At 38.2% G+C, this 24,849-nt stretch overlaps 1 protein-coding gene across 1 annotated transcript in view; it reads right to left on the reverse strand.

Moving 5' to 3' along the window:
* The window catches only part of GFRA1 (GDNF family receptor alpha 1), a 147,380-nt gene that overhangs the window by 28,499 nt on the left and 94,032 nt on the right, over positions 1–24,849 (reverse strand). Inside the window, exons 5-7 of the mRNA XM_027740032.2 lie at positions 14,062–14,171; positions 8,627–8,761; positions 4,568–4,746 (exon numbers count right to left, since the gene is read on the reverse strand). Coding sequence (XP_027595833.1) covers positions 4,568–4,746; positions 8,627–8,761; positions 14,062–14,171 — 424 coding nt within the window. The remainder of the gene's footprint in view (positions 1–4,567; positions 4,747–8,626; positions 8,762–14,061; positions 14,172–24,849) is intronic.

Raw genomic sequence — 24,849 nt, forward strand, 5'->3', positions numbered from 1 at the left:
GGAGGAAAGACGGTGCCAGGCATATGGGCGACTTAATACTGTAGCTCAGGGGATAAAACAAGTTCCCTTTGTCTCTACTCCAGTGCACCATCTCAGCAGTTGTACTATTCCCTCATCAACAGCACACCTACATCTGCCTGTGTTTCCTGCTTATGTTCACCCACCACCCAATTACCAGCTCATGAAGATCCATACCTGCTGTGCCTTGATCCTCAAAATGCTACACTGAAGCTTTTAACCCTCTCCAAACACCTACATAATGCTTTATAATAATAATATTTAGCACATGAGAAGGTACATTAAATAATTACAGACAGTAATTAAACTACCAGATTAGCAGATCCTCGCACAGTGCTGAAGATCTGCAACACAGATCTACAAGGGAAAAGCACAGTCATTTTCACTCTGAGTCATATTGAAGTCCTGCTCTCCTCAGTGGACTGCGAACTCTCTCTCCTGTTTTTGTCTTAAGACTCTCCATTATAGATAATTTTTTTTAAATCCCAAGTATTATGTGAATTTGTGGGAGAATAGCTTGCCATATGACCCACATCTGTTATAAACACCCACTAATCTTACATGCAAATAGAAAGAATTGACACATTTAAATGTCTAGATTTCTCTTTTCCTTTGTTCCCACAAAATGTTTGAGGTTTTCAATTTATGTCTAATAGGTTTTAAATTTTGTTGCTGAGAGTAAACAAAATTTACATACTGGACTTGATTGAAAGTGCTTGCTTTCAGTCCAAAGGGCCACGTATGTCAATTACATGTGTCCATTGCTGTGGTCTTCAAAAGCACAAAACCCTTAAATTCTCTTTGAATGCTGAACTAATGTTAACTAGAGCAAAGCTTTTATAATAAATGTGGGAAAACAAAGTACGGAGCAAGCTAGCGAATTGATAGATTTCAATGCATAAACTTACTTAAATGTCCTTAACCATCTTGACTTCTATCATTTCTGTCTTCTGCAAAATGTCCTCTGAAATATTATAGAAAACCCAGTATGGAAGTCTTAGTTTTTTATTTATCCCTGCAATGACCCAGGAATAAAGGGTCCAATCTAGTCTAATCTATCACTTGAGGTTTATTTCATTATCATCATTCAGGTCTATGTATCTCTCCTAAATGCAGAAGCAGCCTTTTTCTTGAAGAATACATGGTGTGAGTACACATCCAACCTCATTCTTTTGTCCCTTTCAAATAATCCAACATGATGGTTCAGGCGGTGGGGGTAGAACAAGAGACTGAAAGACCATAACCATTCTTTGATTGGCATACTGAATGCAAGTTATGACTAAAAATGAGGGATTAACATATATGTCAGTTAAACAGCAAACATCAGAGTGAAGCTATCAGAAAAAATATACTGTTGGCACTTACTTAATAAAATATGCCTGTATAGGAGCACGCTGTTGGCATTCATCTCTTCTTTTGTTCACAATACTTTATACATTATTTTTCTGTAGAGCTGAGGATCCTTTTCAAGATGTCAAGCATCTCAAATATACTTTACTTGAGCATTTTGTATAAAACTAACTACTACTTACTCTCTGGGTTTAGCAAACTTTGTTAAAAGTCAGGTTTATAAGAGAGTTAATAGGATGCTTGACAAAATTAAGCATCTTCCTGGCAAAGATGGAGTGTTGATTTAATTTAGGGATAGAAGAAAGAGCATATTACACAATGCAAGCACATGTAAACATAAAGTAAGCATATAGCAGAAACAAACATTTTGCTGTATCAATTTGAAATAAGAAAATACTCCATAATAGGAGAACTGCAAATTCTCATAGCAATGGTAAGTTGAAATGATGAACAACTTCTAAACAGCATCACTGAAACAAACATAATTTAAAAGTCCAGATCTTCAAAAGGTATTTGAAATAAATATTGAGTACAGGTAAACAAAGAGAATCTCATATTTTCTTTAAGCATTCACAACCCTTCCAATTCCCAGGTTTGCATTTGCAGAACATGGCACAGCGACAAAATGATCAGTTCACCCTTGCTTTTCATACAACCATTTTGAACAAGTCAGAAAGAAATGTATCAAAAATTGCTCAGTCAGTGACGCTTCTGGCGAACTGGGTTAGTGCCCTGTATTTGAAAGCCCTGGGAGGTTAGAATCTGTTCATTTCTACGGCATATTTTCTAATCAATCACTTCCTGCTCTTTCTTCCTTCACTGTATTTTTAAATCCACTAACTAGAATATGCAGCCTTGTAGCATCTCAATGATCATCTCCTTATCCCCTCTTGGCCATTGTCTTTTTGTGTTGAGACTAATGCTTTTAATTCGTCTTTCCACAATGTTTAGGCTATACTGCCTTTTCGAAACCTTTCAGCTAAAGGTTATTGCAGAAAAAAACCCTTCACATTGCTTTTGGTCGCACTAGTTCATGTTTTGAAAATACTACAAAGCATATTTTTCATGGGAGGAGAGCCTTGGAATGAATACCCTTCTCTAAATGTCATATGAATGCCTCACTTCTTTTGTAAAATTTGCATTAAGGTTTAAGTCTCACATTCAAAGTGGCACCATACTGTCCAAAAAACACAGGTTTCTTTTTAAAAAATTGTGCGCTTGTTTTGGCTCTATTCGTAAGTTGTTTTTTTTGAAAAATACATTAAAATATTAGAGCTTTGTTCTTTGTGTTTTAGTTCTGACAGAAGGAAATAGTAAGCAGAAGAATGTTGTACTTCACAGGAATAAAACTGCTTGATTCACGTAACTTCCGTGACCTTTTAGTGCAGACTTATCTACAGTTTCTACAAAACAGCAGAGATCGTTTATTTGAAGGAAGCTGTTTTCCTTACAGACCTTTACTTCTCATGTCAAGTACATCAGGGGTACACTTGAAGTCACAGCACAGCTTTAAACCAGCACTGATAAACTCATCTGGGATGTGACTTCAAAACACCAGAGAAACAGGAGGAAGGACAGGGAAGAATTCAATTCATTTTCAAAACAAAGGAACATCTATTTAGGCTTTAGGAACATTTGCAAATTGAAGTGAATCCAATGGGATTTGCGATGACTTGCCATTTCTTCAGTTCTTTATTTATTATGTGTATTTCGGTAGCATCTGGAGGCCTTGCTCTATAGGGGGCTGTACAAATACTGAAAGAAAATGCGATCTCTCCCATAAAACAACTTTTTAATATAACATGAATTGAGTCAATAATATCCCATCAAGGTCTTGTTCTAAATGCAAGACATTCCAAGTTTCGGGTTTAAAAGGTTACATTTCTTTCAGTATATTCTATTTGGTCAAATAATTATCGCAAATATCAATATATACCTATAACTGTCTCTCTCAACAATAACGTACAAGGCTTAAATCATAATGAACATACAGATATGAAAAACAGAAGGACCTAAACGCAGCACCATCTACCATTAACCCCTTTACTTTGTGACCATGAAATTTCTCTGATGTTGATTCATATACAATTTTCAATATGAAATAAATGCAGGAACTGAAAAAGGATGAACATGAGTGATGGTGCTGGAAAAATTAAGAAGCAAAACGCACTTCCAAAGAATAAAACCTTTTTGTTTCAATGCACATGGAAACTTTGATACAGTTTAATATGAAGAATACAAAATCAATTTTTTATAGGGAAGTGAAAAGTCAATGTTACAAGAGTGGAAAAGTTTAGGAATCCAGAAAAATTTATCTTAATATCAGATGAGACCTTAAAACTTGGACACTTACATTTGTGTCACATAGCAATTTTCCTTCTGTAAAGACAAAAATAAACAGGACAAGCTGATCTATCCCTGACCTACTTTTGCATTGAAACCACCAGAAATTTTTATAGCCCCAGATTCTAATCTGACCTAAGGATGTTTTTAGCTTACAATTCCTGCTGTCTCTTTCCTGCCTTGATTTTGCTGTTGTCTCCTGCCCAAGTTCTTCAAACTTTCTAAGAGTTGCATATACTGTCTTCAGCAAGTGATGAAGCTCTTTAAATCCAGAAGCAACGATGCACCATGAACAGGCTACTTTAGGTGTCAAAGAAAATCACTACAGTCATTGGCCAAAATCACATCATGACCTCAATCCCACTTCAGGAGAGTGCCTGATCCAAAACTGTTTCTATCTTTGTCCAGCTTCTTCACCACATATTCTCTAATATCCAGATCTACTCAGCCAAAAAACCTCTTGAGTTTATTGCCAACAACATAAGAAAGAAGGCAACAGGACATGCAAGCTCATATTAAGGGTTCCCTCTGAATTTGGATTACTCAGGTAATTAATTTATTCTGACATATTCTGGCAGGGTTTGGAGAGTACCACATTCATATTCAAATCTGTGATAAGAAATGAAATACTACTCCTTTCTGAGTCAGGGAGGCAATAAAGTCCACTTTGAGATATGCGTGTTTCTGATATTGAATAAGAGTATCTGATATTTTACAATATATACAGGTTGTAACTACAACATGGGAATAAACAAATATTGGAATTTAAGCAGGCATCCACTTAGGCAGTGGGAGACTATAGATATCTATGAAAACCTTTCATTTATGCACTGCAACAAGTACAAAACTCTCTTACCTGCAGGTTTGCACATGCTGGTGAATCATTGTGGGAGGGTATTTCATTGTTGGTGGTCTCTGAACCTGTGTTTTTAAGTCTGGAAGCTGTTGTAGTTGTGGCTGTAGTGGTCTGTACTGGTAAGATTGGCTGCCAGACATTCACATCAGTACCATTGCCGAAGGCCTGAATTGCATTTTCTGTAAAAATAAATTACAGGCAATTTTCTATTTCTAAAAACAAAAGGCAAAAAGCAGAACTGAGTTGTTTTTTTATTATTATTATAATTAGTACATTGAAAATGTGTATTTAGAGAAACTCAATTTTTATGCTGAAAACTGTGTCTTAATTTTGAACCTATCTGAAACACAAACTCAAAAGTCTGGGGTCGTAATTATCTGGTGCAGCCTCTTCTTTGTAATGTTTCCAGTAATTCTTGACAGGCACTCTAGGACTTACCATAATCATATTTGTTACCATCCAAAAGCCTCAAAAATTTACTCTGAGGATTTAAAATACAGTTTGAATGTCATGTCCTAATTCAGGCAGGTGATTTTAGCAAACTGAAAACAGAGAAAAGGCAAAATACTTATTTCTACATCTTCTTGTAGTAAAACTAATATGCCTATAACTACAAAATAGTTTAACTAAGGCAATCTTTTCCTTACAGTTTTCAATCAAAATCTGCATAATTAGGTGAAGGAAACATGCTTAAACTAAAACTTTAGAATATAAAAGTTAAAAAGCTTATCACAGTTTCACGGGATTAAAGAGTGTGTTTATAGCAAGAGTAAATTGGTTGGGGCTTTTATAAAACAAATAGAAAAACAGTTTTTAATCAGGTCTTTGGGGATTCAACATGGATTTGGGCATTTCTTATTCCAAATTCTTTGTACAAGAAACCAAACAATTTCACTGGGGACTAATATGTGGAAGTTAATAATACTTCTTCTCAGTAGTATTCCTTGGCTTATAAAATAATTTCCATTTAATTTTCAACTGAAAAATATGTATTTTATTATGATATTAGTTCTCAGAACTCTAATATGCAAAGAGAAGAATTTGTAAAAGGCATCACAATCAGCTGGGTTAATGGAGACAAAGTGGGAAGAGTGACATTATATGTTTCCTTAGTTTCCCCAGAATGAGGCAATATATAAACCAATATTTTCCTATTATTTCCTAAATTGACAGCAAGTCTTTGTTTCCACTATTACAAGAAAGGTCACAGAAATACATGCAATCCTTCCAGGTTTTTAAGTAACAAGTGGTCTTTACAATTAGTTTTCTTCAATTATTTCATACAGTCATACTCAATGATCATTATGAGTCTTTTCCAACTTGAAACATTCTATGATTCTATGACAGAATCACAGAATGATTTAGGTTGGAACCATCCTTTTTTTAAGCACTGAAAGGCCAAAATAAGGTCTTTCCAGAGCCTTCTTTCAAGCTAAACAACACCAACTCATAGAAGAGGTATCCCACCCCCTCCTCAGATTTTCACAATATTTGGAATATATATACATATATATGAAATATCTATTTTATACATATAACTTTAATACATATTACAAACGTATTTCAAAAACCATAATGACTTCAAGGAGGTGCTTCAAATGTCTAACTGCTCTAGTAAAGGTCCTCCCAATAATTTTTTTTAACTAACTCACAGGCAGGTGTGAACAAATTCTTTGAACAGATGGGTAGATATACTGAATCCCATTCAGATCACTAGGAATTCTAGTAAACGCATTCTATCAATGAATGTCAGAGCATTCGCTTTCAGAGTAGTGAAAAAAACTCTCAAGATGGATTTCCAGAATTTACGATTGGCCAAACCTTACCTTGAGAGGCAGAAATTAGGAACATTGCATTATTGTCAATAAACTGGCATCTTCCAATAGAGGATAAAAGTAAAAGCAAGGCAATATACAGCCAAAATTTTAGATAGGAATATATCTTATTTGGGTCCTATTAAACTGGAAATTGGGTTAATTTCACAGTTTTGATACAAACCCATATTCTGCAGGAAAATGTTGAGATAAAGAAACACTTTAATACAGATAAAGAGAAAACAACAAAATGCTTGTCTTCATGGGACTAATTACTAAAACAGACTGGAATTTTCACTTGTATTTTCACACCCATCTTTTGAAATCAAAACTTGCACTCTGGTTTCAGCTTAACATCTTTTGCAAAAGGCATTCCAACTCCGGAGTGCAGTTTCTGGAAAAGTGCATGGGGAGGACCAAGAAAGACCAGGATTTCAGGGGTATATGTGGGACATGGGACACTCAGTTTCATATCCCAGCTCCTCATCAGACACAGCATGAATATGATCCTCAGTCTCCTGCTTTCTAATTCCCCTGGCCCACAGGGTACAGTCCCAGCTCTTCCATTTTGCATGAGTAACTAAAAGGATTTTTATTTAAGTTAGCTTTTCCACATCATCATAAATGGCCCGGATAACTAACTTTTCCCACCCTACATAAAAAAGAAAAACTTCGTATTAAACCAGAAATGTCTGTAATTGCTTCATGAGGAAGACATCTCTTGCAGCTAAAATGACTATAATTTGTCTCACAGTAACCTCTACTGTCTTTGATTTGTCTTCATTAATGCTTTTGTACCAATGGCAAAAGAAAGGACAAGGAATTGCTCTATGTTCTAAAAGGAACCCGTAACATTCTAGAAATTAATACATTCACAAATTAATACAATCTGAGGTATTACAATACATATAAATGGCAACACCCATTAGGCTTGAAGAAGGTCTGATGGTACATTGTTAAATTTTATCCCATCATAATTTGAACTCTTTTCTCTTTTTCTTTTGCTAAATGATCTTGAGTAATTGATTAACTCTTCCAAAGCTTAATAAATAGTGTATCACACATAGCAACTCATGTTTTTGTAGGCAAAGCTCCCCATGTCTTCACCACAATGCTGCCTCTTGAGAAGCTGCCAATGGAGATTTTCAGACCCTGCTAAAACACAGACTGAACCCTGCATTAGCTCAGGTCTGTAGGGCTGGACAGAACAGTCTGGATCACTGAGTTCATTTACCGTTTTTGAAGAAAGCAATGCTGTATGTATGCTTCTTTGCATAAGCTGATGAAATATGACTTTTAAATCCACTTTTGCCCTCAAAACTCCTGCTGGAAGCCTATTTCATGACTTTAGTGTGATGGTTAAAATTTTTCCGGTTTTGAGCCTAAATATGTACGGCCAATATCTCCCTTTTTGATCTTATGCCAACATTGTCCTCTAGGTGAAGTAATCCTTTTCCCTCTCTGGGCTTGCCCCTCTAATGCAATTTTTGCGGACAATCACGTATCCTTTCAACTTCTGTTCTGCTGGGCTAGGGAAACCAAGCTCTTTTGGCCTCCTCATTTATCTGAAATTAAAACTCTCATGCACACTCCACCTCATCCAATTACGCTGCTCCAGGCAGACAGGAAATTTGAAAAGAGAACCTGCCAAAATCGACTCTATTGAGCCATTCTGAAATTTCTAATACTCCCTAATTTAGAAGTAAGTCTGACAGGAAAAAAAAAATCATTTATTTAACAAAATCTTTACAACAGTAACCATCCAGGCTTGTGTTAAAACCAGGCCTCTGAGATCAAATATCCTAAAACCCCCGAAGTTGGCAATAAATTGCAAGCACAATCCAATTTATACTTACCTACAGCAAATCCTTCATATCATAAACTACATGTCTTTTTAATATGAAGTTCTCAAATAGCACAGAAACCCCCCAGGTGTTGCAAGATTTTGGTAAAGACGCTCCCTGACTGTTAGGGTCCAAATATGATCTGTGATGTAAACATATTTCAATACCATACGACTTTGTTATTCGAATTTTTTTTTCCAAGAGCTTGTTATGTTTGCAATCTTGGCCATAAACCTCAGTATCAGGCATATCTGCTTGTTCTTTTAATTTTAACACCTATAACAGAACCATGCTTACAAAGTGCAAAGAGATGGCCTTGATGTATCGTAACACACTTAAACAGCAAAAAAACCCTAGCAAACATCCTAAAACACATTAAGGACATCTAATTTTGTACTCACTAAGGCATATGTTGTCCTGGAAGAAATTCAGGAACTTCTCGCATTCCTCTCTGTCATTACCACTGTTGCTGCAGTCGCACCACGGGGCAACACTGAGACTGTTTGAGTCTATGTAGTTTGGTGTCATCACGGTGCCTGTTAACAGAGTGAAGCACAGTACTGTGAGCAACCTTTGTACTGAAATACTCCTTCCATCCTAAGAAGACAGCAAACAGCACCTGGTAAGTCATGTATTCGGGGTTGGATTCACAACACAAACCCACAGCAGGGCTCTGACCTCCACACTTAACAGTTCTGGCTCCTTTTCACCCTGTGACACCCTGCCTTGTGCCACAGTTCACACCCTTGGCTGCCTGAATTGCACTCTAAAAATCTGGGTTTTCTTTCTTGCCTGTTTTTTTTCCCCCATTTTAATTCTATCTGTAAAGAAACGGTTGAAACTAGGTATCCAGAGCTGTGCTTCCTCATTGAGTCTGCAGCCAGCCTGAAAAAACATTTCTGAAATGCATGAGCAAGGAGAATGCTAGCCATACTGAGGGGAGCCCTAATACGTCTTGGAGGAGTGTTAACCTCAGGGTGCTCATTAGGAACCTGCCAACAGAGTGGGTTATGGTGATGAACAGAGCAAAACCCAGTGTGCATGAAAAGGTAACAGAAGATTCTTTGCAGGTAATAAATTACTATTAATCTTGCTGTCTCTCTACTTCTTCAGTACAGTGATTATTTCCTAAACATTGTCAGCAACTTCCAGCCACAGGGTCACTTTAACTCTATTACCAGTTCTTGAGTAAATTTTCTCACATTTATATGTCATCTCAAGGCTACCAAGAATGAAATGAAACCAAAAAAGGCATTTTTTGTCCTAAAAGATGTACAGTGACTGTTCATCACTCATCTGGATCGGGAAACTCTTGTATGATCAGCAATTGCTCAAGCCAGTGGTCTAGCTGAAGGCATCACCCAGCAGGTCAGATATTTCAAACCTCTCTAAGGATTGCAAAGTTTTAACCTTTATTTTATTTGTCTGATCAAAAAGGAAAAATTAAATAAAAAGGGGAAAGTATTCCAGAGCTGTACTGCTGCTTTTTCAGGGAACATATTCCTCACTTGATAATCTGCAGTTCCAGGACAGGTTATATATCATGAGGAAATGTGATCACATCTCCTCAAAACTGACATCAAAGTAGTCATTAATAAGATGGAATAGACAAAGGACAAATGTTAGAGACACAAAGTGTACACTAGCAATGAAAATTTGGTCCATAGGTCCAGGGTCCAATAGTCTGCAATAACACACAGGAAAGGGTTATCAAACATCAAGTTAAAAAAAGGAACATTAGAAATAACACGAATCACAGAATGATGTCAAACAGTCACCAAGGCAGTGCTGAGAACTGAGCAAATCAACATGCAAACTGCTGCATATCCGATGTGGGAGACAAAGGAGAACAGGCATTAGGGCTGGCCTGAGAAAGGCAGTAATGTATGTGAAAACAAATGCAGTCCCATTGCCAAACACACAAAAAGCATCTTTCTTCTTGTTTTGGGATGTTCTTAAATTAGACTGCAGTCCTACACCTTTGTCTACTTCCAGCTTTTAGAAGACAGCTGCATAGTAATAATTGATCAAATTCTACATGAGATTAGCACATGGGTAAATAGCACGGTTCAAAATTTATTAAATCAAGGTAGAGAATTTAGAAAAATAGGCAAATATCATTTGCATCATTAATGAAAACTGGATAGTGGATAAATAAGAAGAGGAATGATGTTAAATTAAAATAAAACATATTAAAATGTCTGTCCCTTATCCATTTGATGGTTCAGTACACTATTTCAGCCATGCAACATGATCTGAAAAGATGTGAGAGAAAATGAAAAGTGGATTTTGCAAATGGAAAGAAAACAGTAGGCTAAAAAAAATAATTCTAATTAGCCAATGCTTAGTGAAGGGTTAAAAAACCAGAAAGGTATGGAGGAAATTAAAAAGGTCACTGAGGTAAAACTTTCTTATCACAAAGAGGTAATAAGGTAATTAAAATGGGTCAAGACAGGGGTTAAAAGTGTAACAGATACCAAGGTACAATTAGGGTTGATGAATACAGGAAAGACAGGACAAGGAAAGTGTGTACACAGCACACAAATCGTACATCCAGCATAAACAGAGTGGCTGAAAGAGCAGCTAGTAGAAAATCAGTCTGTCATTTAAACCTGGGGGCAGATGTGAACCCAAGCGGATTATATGCTTGGTTTCCTGGGGTGGATTTCTTTTTTCCCTGCAATGTGTGTGCCTTGCCCTACCTCCCTCCCCTTCCCCGCTAGCTGGCATCTTGGAAATTCTGCTGAAGGACACTAACGGATCAGAAAAGCCATGGTGGTTGGCAGTAAAATAGGACATGCTTGGTTTTCTGAGCTCTATGTATCAAATAGTTCTGTGATGGTCTCAGAAGTAAACAGACAGATATTTTCCATATTTTAGACAAAAGCAGAACTGATCCAAACAGCCAAGAGGTTTCTCAAATTAGAGTCTATTAAGAATGAGGAAATGGATGGTGAATCCAGGAGAAAGGAGTAAGGGGTTGAAGTTCCTTTGGCCCAAAGCAACTCCAGCTTATTCACACAAACTCTCATGGAATTTCTGGGAATGACAGAGAAATTAGATGGATTTTACTAAAGACAAGGGAAAATGTGTCAGAAAGTGAATGCTAAAGCAGATCTTGAAGTCAGCAGTTAGAACAAACTTAATTGATGTGGGAGTGCAGACAGGTCCAGATGGCTTAGCTAGGCTGTAACCAAAGCAGTGACTCTCAAACATGGCTATCCACAGCCTCTTTTTACATTTAATAATTTTTTACTATTTTTGTTATTTTTTTAAAAACTATTAACTTATCCCTATACTACAAGGAGCCTAAAGCAATGAATTCAAGTTTTCAAAATTCCTGTAAAATATACATATCTTTAAAATTATGCACATAACACCTTGATGCAAACCTTAAAGCACCCTCTACAGCAAGTTCTCCATTTAATTGATAAAGCACCTCATACAAAAACTGTCTGATACTATTTCCACCTAAGTTATTCATTTTAGGTGAGATTCCTCTAATTTCAGTGAAGTTAACTCTCATTTAAATCCCTGTATATGACAATAGACTCACATTCACTGTACCTTCCATAAAGACTCCTCAGTTTCCTGAACAAACTCTACAGAGGTGCAATTTTTGCTACATTTAATAAAATGGCTAAATGAAATAATATTTTAAGGAAAAATATTTTATCTTAATTAAAAGGAGACTGTGAAGCTCCAGTGAACGAATGGATCTGTAACAGCCTCTTGCCCACAGTCTATCCCTTCTTCCTGTGTATTATATACATTATGAAGACATTTGAAAGATTATTTCTCTCACTTCTATCTCAGGATCTTACAAATTTGATGGTATTGACATAATTTACTCCACTTTCATATCAGATTGCTATCAGAAGCAAGAATTTACTGCTTCAGCAAAAGAAACATTTGTTTCGGTAATTTTCTTGGTTTAACAGAATCACTACTAAGAAGTAAAAACCCTTGGAACACTAGCCAGTTCCTGTTTTGCATGTCTCCAGGGACTAGCAGGAAGGAAGAAAATTGTATATTTTTTCCCTTTGAAAACTAGATCTCCTTTTGATTTCAACCCCTTAGGGATCCATTTCACATTTCTGATGTGTGACAGTGTTTTGCAGCATGGTCACCCACAGGAACACAAAAACACCTGACAACAGGAACTGGGTCATCTTTGGGGTTAAACTGAAAAATGAAACCAACAAAACTGCCAGCAAAATTCACTAGGTCCAGCAAGAACTTCTTGGCAGCTCTTACCCAGAAGTATCTATTAGTAACAGTTACTCCTTGCCAGCAGCCAGACTTCTTAATCTCATTGACTAGATCAGATTTCAAGGCTATTCAATTCTGTTTCAGAGTCAAATGACATTCTGTCATAACTGTTCATATGTTATACCCTTTGCATACTGTCCTAATCTCTTCAGTCATAGAAGCATATCCTTTGAAGCCATCACATCTTAGTTTACCCGTTGCCATGTGGACTTGCCTCACTTGTTAGCCGCTAGAGTAATAAGAATGATAACAATATTAATAACAATAAGTCATTGAATATAGCTTTCAGTCATTTCTCAGCAAACTCGACCTACTTTAGAAATATTTTGGCTTCAATATTATCTCCAGAGACACTTATTTAACAGCAGGATCAACTTCAGGGCCTCAGCTGGCACCTTCATGCCCAACAGAAGGGGATATTACTGCATCACAGCAGGTGCAGCCTGTAAGTTTAAAAACATCTTATCTGGTGGCCTTTAAAATTTTGTTTGTTCCAGAGTTTTGACATTCACTTATTATTTACTGCCCAACTACGGTATTTCTACAACATGTTTGGCTTCCTGACACAATCTCTCTCAAATACTGCGTGTGACATATGGAATCTGGCTTCCATAAAGGCATCCTTGTGTTGACAGTCAGGAAGGTGGTAACAAATAAAAATAATTATGTGGGGGAGGGAAAAGGATTTCAGAAGATAAATTTAGTCTCAGTTCATCTCACTGACAGGCATCCCAGAAAACATTTAGAGTGGACAGAAGGATATCATGGAAAGAACAGCAGTTGGAAGTGAAACGAGGCTAAACTGATCTAATGTTTCATACCTCAAATGTCCTGTAAACTTTCTCTGAAGACCAGGAGGTATTTACCCAACCTTGTGATGCAAAATCAACCAAGTGGCAGTTTCACTTGTTCTTTTTAACTTCCTACTCCTCTGTCCTGTCCAAATTCAACCATCTTAATAAGTTCTACTTTTTAATCTTGAATTTATTTCAAATTCAAGCACCTTTCTCTCCTTATCTTCCACCTTAATTTTCTTGCAATGTACAAATTTACCCCAGGAATCTCTGTAAGGTAAAACAGGGCCAATAGGTGGAGAACTTGGCCTAGCACCACACTGGAGAAGAAAAGGCTCGGGAGAGAACTTTTCGCTCTCTACAACTCCCCAACAGGAGGCTGGAGCCAGGTAGGGGTCGGTCTCTTCTCCCAGGCAACCAGCAATAGGACAAAGGGCACAATCTTAAGCTGTGCCAGGGAGGTTTAGGTTAGACATTAGAAAGAAGTTCTTTACAGAGAGAGAGATCAGACATTGGAACGGGCCACCCAGGGAGGTGGTGGAGTCACCATCCCTGTAGGTATGTAGGAAGAGATTGGATGTGGCACTCAGTGCCATGGTCTAGTAGACAAGGTGGTGCTGGGTCAAAGGTTGGACTCGATGATCTCAGAGGTCTTTTCCAATCTGGTTGATTCTGTGTGTCTGTATAGTACTATATTCCACTTTTTATTTCATGTGGGCCTTCAAAATGTAGTTCGAGTATTTTTCCCCCACCCCTCCCTGCCTTCTTACCAATAAGCCCCGAGTAAGCGAGCAGGCAGTCAGCATAGTTCTCCTTCAGACAGCTGCTAACAGACCGTGACTCAGGCTGGCAGTTTGTGAAGAAATCTGCAAGGCGAGATCTGCAACATGAAGAAAAATGCGTATCTTTAAAAATCAAGCCTGCAGGCGTTCTTACCTTTTACACTCTCTTTATTTTTGGACAAGGCTTAATATTCTTTAACTCAAATGCACATTGGACACATTTCAGCCGATGAGAGTCGCTTTCCAAAATGCATCTCTTTCCAGAGTCTATTTTTGTAGTCAGAACAAAAAAGTGTAAGAAAACAGTAAAAAGGGACAGAACAACAGGGCAATGCGTGCCCTTTACTAAAAGAAATGTTCTGCATTTTCATGCCAAGAAAAAAATACAAAGAGTGATTTTATCAGTCATTTTGCCTGGATCTGAACTCTAACTGGAGTCTGTTGTCCTAAAGATTCAGAACACAGTTTCTGCTGTCTTACTGATTACACAAAACTATATGTTTGTACTCACAGAGCCCTCTTACTGCAAGAGTGGAAGCAGGACCTGCTTTGGTACTGCCCTGAGTTTCCAGGGAATGGGCTTTCCCCTGCTCTGGACCGGCCTGCAGGACCAGCTGGCTGAACTAGGGAAGCAGGCAGAACCAGCTGGCATGGTCTCCACATCCCCCAGAGCCATGGTACTGAGAATCTATTTGTTCTTGTAAATGTGCTTTTATCCGAAGTCTAGAGTGCTGAGTCCAGGGCTGAGGAAAGGGAATGTGTGCTCTGCATCGAGTTCTGCTGCTGAATGGCCATATTATCCTCAGTTCCCTCAGTGGCCCCATGACTAAGAAGAGAGCACTGCTTACTGACAGGAGGTGCTTTAAGACTAGGAGTGAAGCTGTGTTGTCATTAACTGATTATTTCTATGTTGGAAAACGAAATAAAAGGACCAGCAGCCATGATCTCTTCTGGTTATTTGTGCTTTAAAGGCTACATAATGCTCCCATTCAGGTCTGTAAAATTTGTGAGGCATTGAGATGAGGTGGGTCAAGGTCCCACAACCTTACAGTTGCTCTCCTGCCCTGCTCAGGCTTATAAACTTGGATCAGTGACTTTTGTTTATTTATAAAGTATCATTTAGACCTCTATCTCCATGAAAAAAAAAATGGAATATCCCCACTTCGATCTTCTCTTCTTTGAAATAGGTACAAAAATGTTCTTTTGTTAAAAAACCACAGTAATGTCTCAGGATCTGGTGCTTAATCTTTGCAAAGCTCTCTCCAAATCAGAATTGTATAATCTATGAATTTTCATCACTGCTCTAGCATTATGCAGATTTGCAATATAAATGTTATTTTTTAGTTTTGCAACAAAACCACAGAAGTTAGCAGAAACAAGTGATTTACTTTATTTGCTTACATACTCCAGAGACTAATTATCTTTGTTTACTTTATTGTTTTACCTACCCCAGAATGGGATTGGATACACATCATTAATTGGCCTGAAAGTAATGATGGCAAACTTCAAAAGGTTCACAGGCTTAGTCTGAGAAAGCATCCTATAAATAGACTCTGTGCAACCTATACCTGAATGTATCTGAGCTGTTCTCATGGCCTTTATTTAGTTCCCTCTCTCACTAGCTGTACTGACACCAGCAAATCCATGGTTGCCTTCAAGCCACGAGTCAACTCTAAGCTTTTCATTCCCTCTCTTCCCTCATTTAACCACTTAACCTTGAGATGGAAATTTGTACCCAGTTGCCTTTAATAGCCTTAAAAAGTAAAGCTCTCTACCAATCCTTCAAGATGCCCCGTATGTATACCTAAATTCCTAAATTCACATAAAATCCCTACTTTGCTGGTTAATATATACTGTATCTACCAGGAGACAGGCTGAGAAGAAATGGGTCCCAAGGTATGGGAAGGGATAAACAGCAGCACTACGAAGAAAATCTGGGCAAGGAAACCCTATGTCACTGCACTGATTCCTCTCCCAGTCAATAATTAAGATAGCGGCTCAAATCCAGCCCTTGGACCAGTTGGGAACAAAGACAGTTGACAGTTGCCAAGGATTTCTCTAATTCTGCTACTACCTGTATGAAGTAAGGTTTAGGACAGAATAGAACCTCCTACATCTACCTAGTATGAAAAACCTCTGCAATGGGAGAAAGAGCAAGCCTACTGTATGTGCAGCATTTTTGCACTTCTAAAACAAAATAGCTCCTCACATTTAAATTTCATCCTTTATGTGACCACAAATAAATCTTTCTGGAGATGCAATTATACAATCAGCATCTTGATAATCCTGAAAACACGCCTTGCAATCATTTCATCATTCTTAAATGTCCAGTTCTCCCTTAGGTTATCAGGTGCACTGGTACAGAGATCATTTAATACATTCCTCTTCTCTAAACGTTTCTAAGGACTGAAATATGGAATAACAACAGTCATTTACTACCTGGTCTGCTTAAAGAACTTATTTGTTGTAAGCCCCAAAGGCAGCTAAAAATTGCTCTGCTGATCTCCTTTACATACAGCTTGATTTATGTGTGAATTTATGAAGACTTTTTGTGGTCATAAAAGGTAATGATCTGACAATGTTGCACATTTAAGTTTTCTTAAGTCAAATATAGTTCAGACAGCTCTGGTCCAAGCATTACTGGACATTATCATACACCTCTTCCCTAGTGAGTCATCCAAACTTCATACTATCAAAGCTCTCTCTCTCTCCTGAGCTGTTAACTACAGCCGATACTTATGTGGATTCATTTCCACCAGAGATAAAGTTAAGACCAGAAAATAAAAACAGAGACAGATCTATACCTGTCATAAAATAATTCCAACACTTTCAGTGAAGACCTACTGATTAACACTCACTGAAGATCTAGCCCCAAACATTTCCAGTAGACTGGCACTGATGAAAGTGTGCTCATCAGTTAACACCAAAACAGTGGTACTGCTATTTATCTAGAGAGAGAGACAAATTAGCTTAATGAGAACCATTAATCCTAAAGTATTGCACATGAATATTAAGAACTGTTTGAGTAAAAGAGACAATCTTTTTACGGATGCTGAATAAGAGCAATCAGATAATAGCACTCCAATAAAAAAATCTGCATACTGTGTTAACTTAGTGCTCCTTCAGCAGGAAAGAACTTGCAGGCAGTAACTTGTGGTTAAGTGCCTAACCACGACTGAGCAGTTTTGTTATCTAGAGAACAAACAGAGCTTTCAGCACGTACCATAAGGTGTGTACAATTTTACATGTGCAATGTACATAGATGTGTCTCACTACTGGATAGAAACAGGCAGTTTTATATTGTACAGAATGTGTAGCAGGACCACATTTAGAAGGAGCTATTTGTTTATTTTTCTGTCACAAAATCCTCATTATGCACAGCAGCATTAATGGGGTTTTTTCCTTTCCCTTCCATAAAAAAAATCTTCCCTTTGTAGGGCAGAAACCCCACAAATTAAATTAGTCCTATCTTAGACCTGGAAAATCTCATCAAAGTAAACTGCAGATGTTCTGGAAAGCTTACTTTAAATATTTTGTATACTACTAGCTGAAAAAGTAAGAATAATCCTATTGGCAAATTCAAAGAAAATCAAACAAACAGTCTTTCTGAAAAGAAGACAAAAAAATCCCAAACCTGCTATTCTCCAATGCTTTGTATTAACACCAGTAAAATAATTTGTAACAGTTAAAAATACAATGGAAACAAAGTTAATTTGCTCTCCTTATGATAGTGGTTCTTCAAATACTCAGCAGGATAAATCAAAACTTTCAAATTTTGCTCACGAATAAGCTTTGTTAATAGCAGTATTCTGTTTAATCTGCATATAATTGTTGAGGCAATTTTATATTAGCACAGCCTGTTGCATAGACAATATTGATTAGGTTTTCACTATTTTTTGTTCTCAAGGCTTTGTAAAAGTTCTTTGACATCCTGAAGTTATCTTTGATATTTATCAGTTCTCCCTCTTTAAAGCTGGTCAACTCAGCTTTAATACTGGTGCAATATTTAAAAGCGTGATATAGATGGTGAGGTTGCAGAAAAAATTTAAAACTGCATTTTTAGTTTGGATCTGGTATAAATCAGAAAGCAATTCTATGAACCAGAGTCCTCCTGAAGAAGTACCCGTATTGCTGGACTGGTGGATGTGGATTTCCTTTCATTTTTTCTCTCTGACTGTGCAGTTGGTACACAAGGGCTGAGCCTTCCCAGAGAGCAATCTTATCTCTCAGCCTTGCCTTTGCATTGGTGATATGCAGACCAAGAAATCCAGATCTCCTGCTGACTGCACACATGTATGGAGTGATGTCCAAGTGAGTGGTTACAACTCCTTGCCCTGTTAGGAATGCAGGGACCGACACTTGCTGTCCTCTGCACACACCTCAGGGATGTTAGGTGAAGTCTGGACATGCTCACTGCCACCTCTCTTTACACTGCTGCTTGTGTTTAGGTACCTATTTATAGCAGTAACATAAAGAGCAGGTAAATGCCAAAGCTGAGAGACTGGGGTGACTACATTAATTAGTCAAAGCTGCTCTGGCGTCTAGACACCATTTGGCAGTGCAGTCACGTAAGGGAAGTGCTGCATCAATATTCAAACCAGAAAAGAAGTATAAATCTGACACTGAAAAAACCCAGACTAAGTCAATGAATGTGTGTCATAGTGATAAATGGCACCATTATAGAAAAAACAACAAGTCCAAATACTTGTTCTTCTTTTGTGGGGGTCAACTGCAGTACCCTACTCTGCAGCTACAAATAGCTCCTCTATAGCTGGGGTGGTGCTGCTTCTGCTGGGATGCAATAGTGGCAAGAGGGGTTGGTATGTGGCCAAACTAATGGCTTCATTGTTGGAGGAGAATTTAATTTTCTCTTTCTTTCATAAACAGGGCAGTTAGAAAATGAGGCAAAGGCTACATAAGCAGCTCTATCAACCAGTAAGGCGAAAAAAGCCTCAGAGCAGCTCCGTAACAAAAGGTGACCCTCCCAGCACTTATTAACGTAGCTTTGATCCTTTTGTTTTCATTAAAAGACACTAGAGCTGGGTAATATTAATACATCTCACACCTCCTTAGTTATCTACACACATGATGAGAACCCGTGAGCAACTACAAATGTTGACTTTTTTTTTTAAGAGGCCACTTTTACATGAATTCATTAAATAGCAACTCCAGTAAATTTCTTTCAACAAAGAGGTTAGTTTCTCTTTTGTTGCTACCCCCCTTCTCAAACAATGAGTGTCCAGGCTCTGAGGGCACTGATGTTCCTGCCCACCCCTGGGGCTTCCCCCCAGCAGTCTGTGGCCCAGGACTCCATTCAGCCCCACAAAGCCTCAGTTGCTGCCCCACCAGTGCTGAAGGACTCAGTCTCCAGCCCCCCCCCCCAGCCTGGCCCTACCCAGCCATGGGCCCCACTGAGCCAGGTCTGCCCATGGGCTGATGTCCCAGCCTATTCCCAGGGAGATGCCTGGGACTGCCCTGCTCCCTAGCTGGGGTGGTGGGATGAGCTCAGCCTGAAAGGTTCTGTCCTGCCAGTCCCTGGGGGTCCCCATGGGCCCCAGGGAGCCCCCAGCCCATGCTGCACCCTGATAACCAGCTCAGCATTTGTACCCTTTGGGAAGTGGGAAGGAGAGTAAAAGTAAAGATCTGATGCCAGACCATTTGCTACCCAAGACCTGAATACTGAATGCAGTTTCTCTCACATGAGCTGATCAAAATCTTTGGCGATACTGGCAGAAACCATTACAGGATTTTGGATCCCAAATACCAGCTACTAACTGGAAGAAGCTGGTTTTTTATCTGGTTTTGCCTCTGATTTGTTATTTTAAATGACTGGCAGGCTAAACCCAAGCAAATATTTGACTCTGGATTCGATTTATCTCTAAAAACTGTTGTTCATCTGGAAGCAAAATATGGTCAATCCCCAGAGGCAGCCTGTTTGCATTGTGGAATAACTAGATACAGAAACAAACACCACAGACCACAGAAGATTCATTCAGATCCCTTCTAACATCACAAATGCTTGCTCAGAGCATCGAGCACAAACACAAAAGCCCAACAAAGCTGGTTCCTCCAGATGAGCACCTGCACTCAACCCAAACTGGCCAGCTCCATGTTCCCCACCACGTTTGTCAGCACTTATGCTACTCATGTTTTTTGTTCATCAGGGACCTTCTGGACATCTAGTACCCCAGAAAATGGAGAGCTAACTCTTATAAATTCAGTCATGCAAAAAGAAAAATATTTCCACCTATGCATATCTGTATTTTAAAAATTAAAAGCACAAACATTTTATTCTTTCTATTCTTCTATTAACAAACTATTTTTTTGGACTAACAAGTGCTCTAAAATAAACAAAACCCACACCGATATACTTTTATTGTATTTAGTGCAAAGCAAAATAAAGTAAGTTCTACACCATTTTCTGTTAATATTATCCTTTCCCCTTGCTCGTATCATCTGCTGGAGACCAGTTAGATCCTTTTACACAGTATCTGCTACAGAAAATCAAAAAAAACTTAACAAAACACTAATGTCATAGTTTATCAATGTTAATTAAACCCTCTAAGTGACTCAAGATCATGCATGAGAGTAATTTTAATTTAATATATTAAGTCTCCTTTGGGTTTAAGGGAAACCACTAGGCTCAAATGTGATCATACTTTTAAACAAGTATGATTTATTTGAAATAGAGTTATATAAATATTTTTATACTACTGACCTTTTGCGTAATAAAACCAATTTCAAAAAATATGGTGAAAATTCTGAGCACAAGGTAATGCAATGAAGAATTAATGCAGTGATTTTCAGATGCTGTGACACAAAACAGAATTTTATCTTTCTGTTTACAAAAAAAAATTACCTCACATCATTTTTTAGAGGCCTGTTTGAGAGAACATCTGGAAAACATTCCACAGGAAATCAAACCTATATTAAATATGTTTTGCAGGGCTCTGTTTCCTCGCATCCACCTTAAGCATTCATAACGTGTTTCTGTCTTCTCAGCTGTAAAGAAAACACTTCTCTCAGAGTCTTCTACAGAATGACAGGCTGAACTGTCAGGCTGTGGTTTTATCAGAGAATGCTGGGAAGATTTCTATTTAGTCTACTTGTCTCTGTACCAAAGCTCTCCAATAACATGAACAAATCCACTAGCTGCTTTCCAAATACCATGAATTAGTATACTTTCATTTTATTTCATTTTCTTTATGCTGTTTAATTTGAAGCTTCTAAAGCTAAATGTCTGTCATATTTAAAGATGTCCAAGCCTCAGTGTATCTTGATAGCACGTTACTCAGCAAAGAGCTAGTGCATTACGGGCAGAATTGTTCTCACTTCATTAGCTGGGCTAAGAGAAGAGACTTTGAATTACAGGCTGGTAACCTAAGAAAATCATTGTCACTCTTGAAAAGCAAGCCAAGGAAAATTAGTGCCACTGCAAGTCCTTGAGCATGCTACTGGATGCTTCAGTGTTTATTAACAACTGTATTGTCACTGCACACTGAAAGGATGTGGTTCCAAGTACCTGAGAAAGACATCCACAGCAATAACATTCCCTGTAACCACTTGAATAAACTATAATAAACTATTGTTGGCTCAAGCATGAAACTGTTGGGAGTTTGGAGACAGAAAATAATCTTAAAAGTCCGATAAAAGTTGTCTCTTTACCAGAAAAGTTTCTATTGGTAGATGTACCAGATGTATCAGGTTTCCTAAGGTTATGCAGGGATGCTCTTTGCACAAGAAAATAACTCAGTGGTATGTGTAGTGGCATTCCTGAAGGAAACAACTCTGTGTCCCCTTGTCAGAGAGGTGGCTGAAGGAAAGACAGGGTGCTCAGTGTGTCCTTGCACTCAATCATGCAGGGTCTGTAGGTAGCCGGCATGGCTGAAACCCACGATGAAATACTCTAAATACTGTTCTGACTTCAGGAGTAAGACAACAAACATAAAACCAGAACTACAGCAGATAAAAGCAGATTAGAATCTCTTTTATGTGAACCCATTTTTTTCCATGCACAAAACAACCCCATAAAACAGCAAGTTGAAAAGTTCTGGCAGTAGCAAACCAAGAGAGCATTGATCTTATTAAGCATGTTTTACTTGCTTTTAGAAGTAATACGGATATATAATGATAGTACAAAAAGCACTGATTTGTAGTATAAGATTGGAAAATAAACCATTTTTACCAGTTAAGGATGATGTGCTGTCTTCAGAGCTTTTTTTTTTCACTCCACTGTCAAAAAAACATGAACACACATGAGGCAGAGGGAAAAACACGAGGCCAAGAGTTGATACATCTGTGATCTACCCAGATGTATATGTTGCTCTGTAATGCACTGTCCATTCTGAAGAATATTTTGCAATGTTGCATGATGGCCTGTTACTGACATGTGTCTACAGCATTTCATAACCTGGAAAAGGGAGCATCATAACTGAGAGGACAACCACTGTGATTTATGCTTGAATTGGAACAAGAGAAAGTGAACTGAACAATCAAATGATACAGTTTGAATTTAACAGAGGTCTTAGACCTACGTACTTTAAAGCACAAAAACTTGCCTTAATGGTTTATAGTGTGTGCTTGAACAAATATAATGTAAGCACAAACACGTGAACGTTAGGTCATCTATTAATAATCTTAGACAAGGGTGACAGTCAGCTCACACAGAAAATCTATATTCGACAGTAAACACACATCAGAAAACTCTTTCTGTGTCACTTGTTTTAAAGCCAGCAAATCATTAAAGCACAGAAAACAACCATCACCTCTGCTGAGAAGTCTTGGCAGACACTGGTACATTTACATCTGGCTTCCACCTAACACCAGCTACTCCAGTAACACAGTAGTGCTTATAAAATAATGAAAGCAGTGCAATCTCTATTCAGTAAACATAAAAATGCTAGAATCTGAAAATATGCATGTGGCTGTCACTTGCTCTGTTGAGAAACAAAGTTTTATTTTTAGCTCCGGTGCTTACATTTTCTCCCAGCTATTTTAATAGATGAACTGCCACCAGAAATATTCTCTCACTGGGCTCTGATGTAGAATGATATAAATAACCTTTACAAAGTCCAGCATAATGGAATGGTAAAATCAGTTGACATTCTCTTAATTAGCACTGCCTGAAGATTTACCTACACAGAACAGGAATAGCCAAATCCATCCCTGGAATAAATCCACTGAAGTCACTGATGTCAGAGGAAGTACACTGGGAATGGACTTGATAGAATAGCTCTGTTATTCACATTAAACAGAGCAGCTTCTTGCCTGTAGCATATACATGGCTTGAGGTAAATGAAAAAAACATTTTGATTTATTAAAGAAAATGCTTTTGTGTAATATGTACACCCTTTCTTTGCCCCAGAAACAGCAAGTTAGCCAAATGTGACCAAGTGTACATAACAAGGGATCACAAACCTTCTCTTCACCAGATCTAACAGATCAGTGGGTGGAAACTACTCAGACAAACCAGTCGATACTAAACTCTTCTTTACAGAAATCTCTCAACTACCAATTCAACAAATCAGCGGTAGCAGTACTCTTAGTGGAACCCCATCCAGCAAAGCAATTAAGTGCTTGCTTAACTGTAAGAACATGAGTAGCTCCAAATTTAGATCTCCATTAAAGTTTAGTGCCAAATTTAACTGTCCTGGATTTCAGTATTTTTGACTAAACATGTGTGAAACTGCTTAATTAACATATGTAGTTTAATCTTTCCCCCCTGAAAAATCAACAAAACAAAATGGGTCACATTTGCCCTGCTGTAATCCCTTTCCTGGCTCGTGTTACTTATCTGTAGTCTTCTTATTTCTTAAATTATACAGGCAGGTTTTCTCTCTCACTAACAAAATAAAGCTTTTCAGACAAAATGATACACAGAGAGACCTTAACACTCAGGGAAGACTGTACCGCTCCCTACAACTACCCGAAAGGAGGCTGTAGTGAGGTGGGGGTTGATCTCTTCTCCCAAGTAACAAGTGATGAGACAAGATGAAATGGCCCCCTGCCAGGGGAGATTTAGATTGGATATCAGGAAAAATTTCTTCATGGAAAGGGTTGTCAAGCATTGGAACAGCCTGCTCAGGAAGTGGTGGAGTCACCAGCCCTGGAGGTATTTAACAGACCTGTAGATGTGGCACTCAGGGACACGGTTTAGTGGTGGGTTTGGCAGTGTTAGGTTAATGGCTGGACTTGATCTAAAGGGTTTTTTTCCAACCTAAATGGCTCCATGATTCTATGAAGGACCACATTTGGATAATACAAATCTACAAATCCCCCCCCGGTTCTCGGAGCAAAAGTTTAGTGGTAACAAGTACTTCAGCCCACTGCATTGTTCTGACTAAGAAGAGACTGACATGGAAGCAGGGTATCTAAATACAGCCTAAAAACCCTGAATCGCTGGTATTTATTTTATGATTGCTGTATGTTTACACATGCATACTTTATTCCCACTTGCACGTTTTCAACCCTGTAGACAGGTAATAATGAATATTCAGCACTTGTTTTTAACCTTAAAAGTAACCAGAAAGGACTAGCAGGACCTCAGCCATGTCAGGGACACTGCTGAAGCCACACCATATAAGACAGAATCAAACATTTGTCTGACTCAAACAGCTCTGAAAATGCTGACGCATAACTCGTGTTTTACAGATAATGAGCACAAAAGAACTGCACTCCCTTTTCGTGGAGACCAGCTTTCAGGAATCAGCAGAGGTTCTGGACGACTGAAGGGATGCTGCCTGGAGAGTTTCAAGTTTGCCTGACAAGGGACCCCAG

This window comes from Pipra filicauda, unplaced genomic scaffold (genome assembly GCF_003945595.2).
Source record: "Pipra filicauda isolate LSUMZ 115617 unplaced genomic scaffold, ASM394559v2 scaffold584_size286106_pilon, whole genome shotgun sequence".
NCBI lineage: Eukaryota > Metazoa > Chordata > Aves > Passeriformes > Pipridae > Pipra > Pipra filicauda.